This window comes from Heterocephalus glaber, unplaced genomic scaffold (assembly GCF_053883595.1).
Source record: "Heterocephalus glaber isolate CG9 unplaced genomic scaffold, H.glaber_assembly_v1.0 deba00001795, whole genome shotgun sequence".
Lineage (NCBI taxonomy): Eukaryota > Metazoa > Chordata > Mammalia > Rodentia > Bathyergidae > Heterocephalus > Heterocephalus glaber.
In genome coordinates this window covers 3,327,201-3,337,048 of record NW_028258476.1, presented here as the reverse complement: position 1 = coordinate 3,337,048, position 9,848 = coordinate 3,327,201, and the positions used below count along the sequence as shown (strand labels likewise).

General features: G+C 40.2%; 1 protein-coding gene across 3 annotated transcripts; it reads left to right on the top strand.

Moving 5' to 3' along the window:
* Window positions 1-490: 490 nt before the first annotated feature.
* Ivl (involucrin) lies at window positions 491-3,308 on the top strand. Of its 3 annotated transcripts, none has more exons than XM_013067946.2 (2): window positions 491-625; window positions 1,684-3,307. In XM_013067946.2, exons 1-2 carry the CDS (start codon window positions 547-549, stop codon window positions 2,625-2,627), a joined length of 1,023 nt encoding a protein of 340 aa, XP_012923400.2. In that variant the 5' UTR covers window positions 491-546; the 3' UTR covers window positions 2,628-3,307. The 3 variants fall into 3 exon arrangements, with proteins under 3 accessions (XP_012923400.2, XP_087059556.1, XP_087059557.1); XM_087203430.1 differs by having other exon boundaries at window positions 586-625; window positions 1,649-3,308; XM_087203431.1 differs by lacking the exon at window positions 491-625 and adding an exon at window positions 639-796 and having other exon boundaries at window positions 1,684-3,308.
* The last annotated feature ends 6,540 nt before the right edge of the window (window positions 3,309-9,848 follow it).

Here is a 9,848-nt window from a genome sequence, read left to right as displayed (position 1 = left end):
TGGGCACCCCTGGGATGTAGGAGGAGATGAGGCAGAAACCTTCTGCTTGCTCCTAGATGGTCTAAATCCAAACCTTCCTCAAGGTAGAGTTTATTTTCCCCAAAGAATAGTTATGTTCTGCGAGAGAATGGGCTTTTGGCATAGGAGTGTCCCATCTCTTCGGGAAGGATAATTCTTTCCATCTTCATACAACAGACCATGGCCCAGATATCCCAGGAAATACTGAACTTCCTATCTCTTAACCTTGAAAGTGAAGTTCTGAGTCTAAAAATGAAAATAAAGCCATTTTACAGGTAGCTACATTGGGATTCAGAGAAGTTTGGCTGAAGTCACGAAACAGTGGGCTGTCTTCCTCACCTCTCTCACCTCTTTGTGCCCTGGTCACAGGGAATCACAAGAGCAGCTGAGCTCTCAGAATCCTCTGGCTGACAGGAGCTGGGAAAAAGAGCCCCTGAGGGCCTCCCTGCTCCCATCCACCACAATGAGTCAGAGGGGCCTGACCAGCTGTAGTGTCAGAACCAGTTCTTCGCCTCCGACCTGAGCAGGATGCTAGGCGGGAAGCAGTATAAAGGTGCGAGCTCGCACTCCACTGGAACCCTCTGCCTCTGTCTCTACCGTGAGCTTGGTACGTTTCAGCTGAAGGGACTGGGGTTGGGACAGGACACTTCCTACAGGCCGGAATGTGCCCGGGGGTGGCCAGGCTGGGCGGGTGGGTATTGTTCTTGGGCTGGATTCAGCTGGATTATCTTTCCTTCTGGGGATACGTGGAAAACCAGGAATACCAAAGTCTTCTCAGGTATCTCTTTTCTTGGGGCCATATTTTGGGATTCCTGTGCGCCCGAGAGACGTCAGGCAGAGCGGGAGGGAGGAGAAATCAAGCTGCCTCTTCACTCTCTGACTTGGACTGACCATGATTTCGTTTTTTTATGGTATAAGTGGGTTCGGAAAGATGCTTGTAAAGTTTGGTTGTGCTATGTGAAGTGGGGAGTATGTAACAGGGAGGATTTTTAAGTGGGGAAGCTGAAGCAGAACAGGGGCAAGAGCACCCAGCTTAGAAGTACAAGTCTTATTTCAAGTTCCAGCTCCCGGCAGCCCGGCAGCTCCCCTTGCTTTCTACCCAAGCTCTGGAGCTGCAGCTGAAGTTCAGAAGGTGGGGAGAGGAAGGCGCTCTGGGGTTGATAGGCCAACCTACTAATTTCACAGAGAAGAAATCCGAGGCCTGGAAGGGCTGCATGACTTGCCCAGAAACACAAAGCGTTTCAGTGGGAGACTTAAGATCCAGAATATGTCAGCTGACTCCTGTTCACACCTGATGCCATGTCCTCTCACTTCCCCTGCAGCACAGGCTATTGGTTTTCTGGGACTCAGGGCCTCTGGTCTTATTTCTTCCTGATCACTTTTAGTGAGTGGAGATCAGGAATTAGGGCATAGACAAGGACCAGACAAGAGCAGATTAAATGGCACCAGGACACCCTTGCAGAACAGCTATGGGAGAGATCTTTTTGGTGGCTCTTGCCTGGGAACAGGGGGGCTCCCAGGAGGGCCTTTCTCTGTCCCTCCTCATGCCCTCTCTTCACTCCACTGCTTCTGCTGAGAAACCAGGTATTGCTGCAGACTCCAGGGGTTCATTTACTTCATTTGCCTTCAGCTTCTGACCCTCCTGCTTTTAATGCTGACCCACAGCAGCTACTAAGATGTCCCAGCAACACACACCACTAGTGTCTGCACCTGCTGCTGTCAATCAGGAGTTCTTCAAGACTATTTCTCCTCCAGCCTGCACCCAGCAGGAGCAAATGAAGCAGCCAGCTGCACTGCATGGCCCGTGCCAGAAGGGGCCCTCTGAGCTCCCAGTGAGGGGTCACCACAAACCTGAGGAGAAACTCGGAAGCCCTGTGAAGGGGCTGTCTGAGCAGGAGTGTGAGCCTCAGCAACAAGAGCCAGAGCTGCACCTGGGACAGCAGCAGCAGGAGCCTCAGGAGGAAGAGCTGTATCTGAGACAGCAGCAGCACCCACAGAAGCCACCAGAGCCTGAGCTGCACCTAGGAAAGCAGCAGGAGCCACAGGAGCCAGAGCAGCCCCCAGAGCAGCAGGAGAAGCCCCAAGAACCAGAGCTGCACCTGGGAAAGCAGCAGAAGCCACAGGAGCCAGAGCAGCCCCCAGAGCAGCAGGAGAAGCCCCAAGAACCAGAGCTGCACCCAAGACAGCAGGAGAAGCCCCACGAGCCCCCAAAGCAGGATCTACACCTGGGACAGCAGCAGCAACAGAAGCCACAGGAACCAGAGCTGCACCTGGGACAGCAGCAGAAGCATCAGGAAGAGCATGAAGAAAATCAGGAAGCAGAAAACCTGGAGCAGCAGCCCAAGCAAGAGAAAGTACAAAGGGAAGAGCAGCTGAAGGAGCAGATGGCACAAGAGAAGGGGCTCTTGGACCAGCAACTGGATGAAGAGCTAGTACAGAGAGATGAAAAACTGAGAAAGAATGAGCAGCTTCTGGAGCACCTGGAGCAGCCTGTGCCTGCCTCAGCCCTTGAGCAGACCCAAGAGGCTGAGCCAACGACAGTGGGTAGTCTTGCTCCCCACCAGGAAACAGCAGTAGAAGCAAGAGATGCAGTGACCACCCAAAATTAAGTAACAAACCTAGTATCCCTCAGACCATCCCACACAAGGAAAGACAGAGTTGCTGGCCCAACTTTCCCCTGGATGTCTCCCTCATCTCTGAAGCTGCCTGACCCAGGCCCTCTGTGTGTCTCTCTGATGGTGCCAGGAAAGAGGAGGTTATGGCCCAACACCCACCCCAAAGGAGCCCAGCCCCAATCCTAGGTGATCAGAGCCTCTGCCTGAGGCTATTGTTACTATAGCAACTCTGGCTTCACCCCAGTATGATGGCTGAATCTGTATACATACAATAATACATAATAAATCCTAGAAATCCTGGGATCCTGTTCTTTGGTTCTCCTCTGTCTCTCAGGGTAATAGCTACAGCTGACTTTATTGGTTAATTCCCCAAGGAGGATAAACATCTTGACTTTTATTTTTACTCCCCAAATCAGTCAATATATGCAATGGCTTCTAAAAAAGAGACCAAATATAAACAAAAACAAAAATAAATTCACACATGCACCTGAAAGTAACACTTGCAAGCCATGAAGAAAGGAAAGGTTATTCTGGTCAGGGGTATATCCATCTCGATCTGACACTGTCTTATACATCCCATATAGATCCCAATCCCAGCCCATAGCAGAGGCCAGACCCACACTTCACATCATAATTCAACTCCTCACATTGTGTGTGGGGGGCACTTGGGAGGATGCCAGGGAGCTTTGAGGCCTTTGAAATCATTCCCATGGTCTCCTTTCAGAGGTTTCTTTATAAATTGTTTCCATGAGTTTTCAGTCTTACTTAGCTGAAGAAGACTTTAGAAAAGCAACAGAAGCAGAATTGGGCAAAGTGAGGAGAGGAGACACTCCAGGACTGGTCCGGGTTGGGAAATTGACAACATTATTAAGGGAAGTAAATGTTGGGCAAACAAGGACTATAGAAACCAAAAAATGCTGAGCAGGCTGCAGAAATAGAGATGTACAGATTGGGAGTGATTGCAGCTATTCCCCTCCTTCTGTACACTGGCTCCTTGATATTTCCACAGCTTCAGCTGCCACCAGTCACATCCAGATTTAGAGTGCTCTCCTTCCCGGGATAAGCATTGTCTTTAACTCTTCAAATTGTTTGCCTTTAAACCATCTAGCAATCTAGCCATATCATCTTGGGTAGGTGTTCTCAATTTACTCAAAGCTATTTTACCACAGGCAGGAAGGTATATCAGGGACACACCTATTAAAGTGTCCATAGACACTCAAATTTAACAGGTCTGAATGGCATTTAGAATTCCTTGCTACTCACCCAACCCCAAGCAACACACACTACAATGTTCTCTTCTGAGTAATGATACCAGGATCAATTCCATGCTTCCCTTATCAATACCTCCTAACCTCAGGCTGAGATCATTTCTCCCCTGAACTATTGCAATAGGCTTCAAGCTGGTCTCTGTTGCTCTCCCTGTGGTCCACCCACACACACCCTGTGGTCTACCCACCACAAGGTGTTCTTAAAATTCCTATTGAGCTACATCACTCCTTGGGTTATCCCTCATCAGTGGTTCTCATTACTTAGATCATGAGAAAGTAGGCTCAATCCTAACAGCAAGGTTAGGTAGTACTGGGTCAGGAAGACAGAGGGAGAAATAATCAGAAGTACCCAGAGTGTCTACAAACTCTGTTTAAAGACTTAGGCAGTTGTTGTTTTAATGGATTCTACTTTTTAGAATAGTTTTGAAGTTCTAGAAAAGTTGAGAAGATAGTACAGAGAACTCCCATACACTACATGCCCAGTTTCCCCTATCGTTAGCATCGAACAATAGCATGACACCTTTGTTATAACTAACAAAACAATGTTGACATGTTATTAGCTAAAGTTCATGGTTTGTTCAAAACTCTTTAGTTTTTACCTAATGTCCCTATGCTATCTCACTTAGATGTCACATTGTGCTTAGTTGTCTTTTCTTCTGAAGCTTCTTGACTGGCCTTTTGAAGTTTAGTTGTTTTTGATGACCTGGACATTTTTGAAGGGCACCAGTTTAAAATTTTGCAGGATATCCCTCAACTAGTTTTTCTGATTTTTTTTTTTCAAAGTCAGACTAGGGTATTGGTTTTTAGGAAGAGGAGTAAAGTGCCATTTTCATCATGTCTTGTAAAATATATGCAGCACAATCAATTGTGACTTACCACAGTTGATAACCTTGACCACTTGGCTGAGGAGTGTGTGTCAGGTTTCTCCATGATAATGTTCCTCTCCTTAATACCCTATCCTTTTCTATACTGTATCAGAAAGGAAGTCATTACCCAAAGCTCACAAATAAAAATGAGGACCAGAGCTCCCCAACATTGACAGTAGAGTATCAACATAAACTTGGAATATTCCTCCATTTTCATTTTTATTATTTGTATTATTATTATTATTATTTACAGTACTGGTGAACGAACTCAGGACCTTCACCTTAAGCTATATCCATCATTATCTCCTTTTAAATTTTTAAATTTTGAGACAAGGTCTTGCTAAATTTCCCAGGCTGGACTTGCCTTACCCTCACTGAGTGCTGGGATTACAGGTCTGTGCCACGATCTCTTTGTTTATTCATTTAATCATATTTTAAAATCAGAGTGAACTCATGGATATTCATTTTGTACTTAGGACTAGAACTCAACAATACTTTATTTAGTTTGCTGCTTAAATTATTCCACTTTGGGCCATTGAGAGCTCATTCTGTTGGTTTCCATGTGCTTTGGGATATTTGCACCAGTATTAATTTTATTTTTAATTTTTGTGTTTTCTTTTCTATTTTGTTTTATTCTTGTTTATTTGTTTTGAGCATTTATTTTATTTCTGGCACTGCAAGATGCTCCAGGATAATCTTATAAATTTCCTGCCCCAGTCATAGAACCAAAAATTCTTCAAAGATTTCTGATTCATTATATTAGAGAATGTATTAGAAAGCAAGAGCTAGGTCTGGGTGTAGTCATTACTATTGAAGTATCATTTCTTTTAGGCCCTCTAAACTGGAAAAGAAAATATGTATGTGTATTAACCTGTGTGTGTGTGTGTGTGTGTGTGTGTGTGTGTGTCTATATTAAGCTAAACAGTGAGTTTATACAAATGTCTCTAAATGTAATCCAAGTTTACTTAGGTTTTCCTCCCATGTTATCCTGCAGAAATTTTAGTTTTGAATTTTACAATAAGTTTTATTATGTATTTTGTATTTGTTTTTGTAAAAGATGTAAAGTTTGGACCTCAATTCATTTTTCAAAAATATGGATAGCCAATTGTTCCAACACTGTTTGCCTAAAAGACTATCCTTTCTCCACTGAAAGTCCTTTGCTCCTTTGTCGAAGATTATTGACTATATTTGTGTGGGTCTGTTTCTACATTTTCTATTCTGTCACATTGAAATGTATGTTTACCCTTTTACCACTATCAAGTAATTTTGTTACTATGCTTTACAGTAAATCTAAAATTGTGAGGTAGGCATGTTGGCACTCATCTGCAATCCCAACATCTTGGGAGGCTGAGGCACAAAGATTACAAATTCAAGTCCCACCTGGGCAAGTAGTGAGACTATAAACAAACAAACAAATGAACAAATAAGTTATCTGGGGACATAGCTCAATACAGAAGCTCTGGGCTTAATCCCCAGTACCTCAAATAAGTAAGTAAATAAATAAATGAACTAAAATTGGGTAATATTAATCCTCTGTATAACTTTGTTATTCCTCTTCAGTCTTACGTTTATTTTGACCCTTGCTTTTTCAATATAGACCTTTAATTACAGTGTTGATAACCACAAAATAGCTTGCTGAGATTTTGTTTGGGATTTCATTGAATCCATGCATGAATTTGGGAAAAATTCATATCTTTTTTTTTTTTGGAAAAATTCATATCTTAACAAAATTACGTTTTTGAGTCCATGAACATGGGATATCCCTCCACTTGTTTTGATCTTCCTTGATCTTGTTCATCAAACTGCAATTTTCACAAGTAAATATATAGTACCATTTTGATAGATTTTTATCTATAAATTTCAAGTTTTTTGGTATGTAGCATTTGTGCTTTTAATTTCAAATTCAATTACTCATTGTTGGAAAAGAGGAATACAATTGGGTTCGTATGTTAACTATGTAACGTATAACCTTGCTGCCATTGCTATTCATTTCAAAATTTCTAATGTTGATTCTTTGGAATTTTCTACATAAACAATCATGTCACCTGCAAAAAGTTTTATTTTATTTATTCTTTCACAATCTGTATAGATTTTATTTCAATTTCATATCTGTACTGTTCATTATTTTAAAAGAAAAGTATCCAGTTTGTCTCCATTAATTATAATCTTGACTGTAGGGTTATTGCAGATCTTCTTAGTCTACATGAGAAAATTCTCCTCTATTCTTAGTTTGCTGAACATTTTTACCATCAATGGGTGTTGGGTTTTGTCAAGAATTTTTCTGTATCATTTGATAAGATCATATAATTTTTCCTCTTTAGCAGTTGATGTGATGAATTACATTTTCAGATGTTGAACTATCTTTACATCTAGAATAAATCATACTTGATCATGATGAAAATTATGCTTATATATTGTTCAATTTGATTTGCTAATATTTTGCTGAGAATTTTCCCATCTATGTTCATGAGATATAGCTTTCCTTAAAGTTGTGTTGGCCTCATGAAATGAGTTAGAAAATCTTCCTTCTGTTTCTCTTTTCTGGCAGAGGTAGTAGAAAATCAGAACAATTTCTGATTCTTTTAGATAACATTTAGTTGTGTATTAGCTTTTATCCATGGTTACAGTCCCTATGATTTCATTGGTGCATATAGGCCAGTGGTGGTGAACCTATGACACTCATGCTATTTGTTTTTCTTTTAAGACAAAAGATATTAATGTATGAGTTTTTTTTTTCTAAACTAAAACCATGGTATTCAGGTTTATTGGCAGTGTTGCCATTTTGCAACAAATAAGTGGGTTTTGGGTTGCAGTTTGGGCACTTGTCTCTAAAAGGTTCACCATCATTGATCTAGGCTTTTCACTTGTGAAGTTATTATTTTATATAATTGGATTATATCCTGACACATTTGATTTTTATTTATTATACTTTTTTCTTTCATTTTTTCCTGCCTTCTCAGGTTTTAATGGAGATATTATGATTTTATTTTAACTTCTTCACCTGCATGTCAATTACACTTACTTTAAAAATCAGTGGTTTCCTCAGAATTTAAAATATATGTTTATAACTAATGTGAAAACAATTTTAAATAATACTATACTGCTTTACATGTAGTACATATAGCTTATAACAGCATTTTCAATTGTTCTTTGTGTTCAGTTGTCCATATGTTATATATGTCCAGTACATTATTACTATAATTATTTTAAAGTTATTTCTTAGATCAATTAAGAATAAGATAAACTTGTTATTTTTTTCCACTTAGTCCTTTTTTGATTCTATTTCTTCTTCATGTAAGTCCAAGTTTTCTGACCTATATCACTTTTCTTCATTTTTTTAACATTTCTTTTTCTTTTAGCATATCTTCTTCTTTAATAAATTTCTTGAGGGAAGGAATGCTGGTGATGAATTCCCAGAATTTTGTTTTCCTGAAAAAATATTTATTTTACTTTTGAGTATTAAGAATACTATCAGGAGATAAAAAATTCTAAGGTTTTAACTTGCATTATCTTAAATATTTTATGCATTGTGTTCTTGCTTGCCTGGCTTCTGATGGAAAGTTTGATGTACTTCTTATTCTTGTTTCTGTGTAAGTAAGTTTTTCTTAAAAAACTTCTGAGACATTTTAAAGGATACTCTCTTTGTATTTAGATTTCTCAGTTTGCACAGGATAATCTTGACCCATAATGGAAAGGACATGATGCAGAACTATATTTATCACCACTCATCACATATCCAAACAAGAAAGCGAGGATGATTCCTGGAGTTCCTTGATACTAGTGTCCATTCAGATTATGTATCCAATAGCCCTCAAAGGATCTGCAGAGTAAAACAGAAGTCTCAGGGAACAATGGAAGCAGCCATTCCACAGCAACCATCTGCCCAAGAAGGATATTATAAAGTTTATGCAGGATGTATAGTTTAGACCCATTTCCTGCAGAACATAAACTATTAGAAACATTAAAAATGTAGCCAAGAGAATTAATAAGGATCATTTGGCAACAACCATCTTTTTGAAAGTAAGCATTCTGAGAGTACCAAAAGTATATAACTATCCAAGCAAGTAAAAAGGAGGATACATAATGAAGCTAAATCCAAATAAATCAGGTCTGAAGAGACTCTGGATGAAGGTCCACCAAAATATACAAAATCTGTACAGAAAAAAGGAGATAAAACCAACTTCCTCAAAAGGGAGACATTGCTGGTATGCAGGAACACTACAGGATCGGACTGTTGATATTGATATTCACATGAATTCAAAGATGAAGAAAAATGTCAAGCCTTTAAGTTTTAAGGTTGGAGTAGGCAAAGTTATGAGAGGATAGGATGTATCTCTTTCAATCAAAGCGTTCTGGTTCTCAGAACTTACTCAGGACTGGATTTGAGGAAATAAATTCTAACTCACCCTTAAGGTGGCTGACATCCACCATATACATGAAAGAAACACACATCTGTCTGTCTTATATCCAAGAATTCTATTTTCTATTATCCATTGCTCTATTTTGCTATGAGTTAGGACATCCCAGTGGCCATTCTGATATCCCAATCTTGTTCCCTATCCTGGTAGTCATATCTACCTTGCCTCTGATGGTTAACTAACACCACTCATATTCTGCTATTTTCAAATCCTATCATCCTCATCAATACTAGGAACCCAATTCAATAAACATTTCCTAATTCAGTCACAGACTATAGAGGACCACCACTATTTGGCTTCTCAGTAATAATGATGTCCACCGTACATCAGGAAGTTACATTTCCTGTCACTTAAGGAAAGGAGACATTTGGGCCCCCCTAAAGAACACGCTTACATGGAGAGTATGAGTTGTATAATAGATAAAAGTTTCAGAGGTAGATACATAACGCCTTTTTTTTTGGTACCAGGGATCGAACTCCAGTCCTTGCGCTTGTGAAGCAGGCGGTGGAACCACTGAGCTAAATCTCTGGCCCAAAGTTAGATAATATATAGTAGAGCATATGCCTCTCAGACTTTTAAATCTTTTTCTCCATATTCTGCCAAGGTGGTTCTGGCATTTCCACATTATTTGATGGACGTGATAACTTTTCTATATTCTGAAAC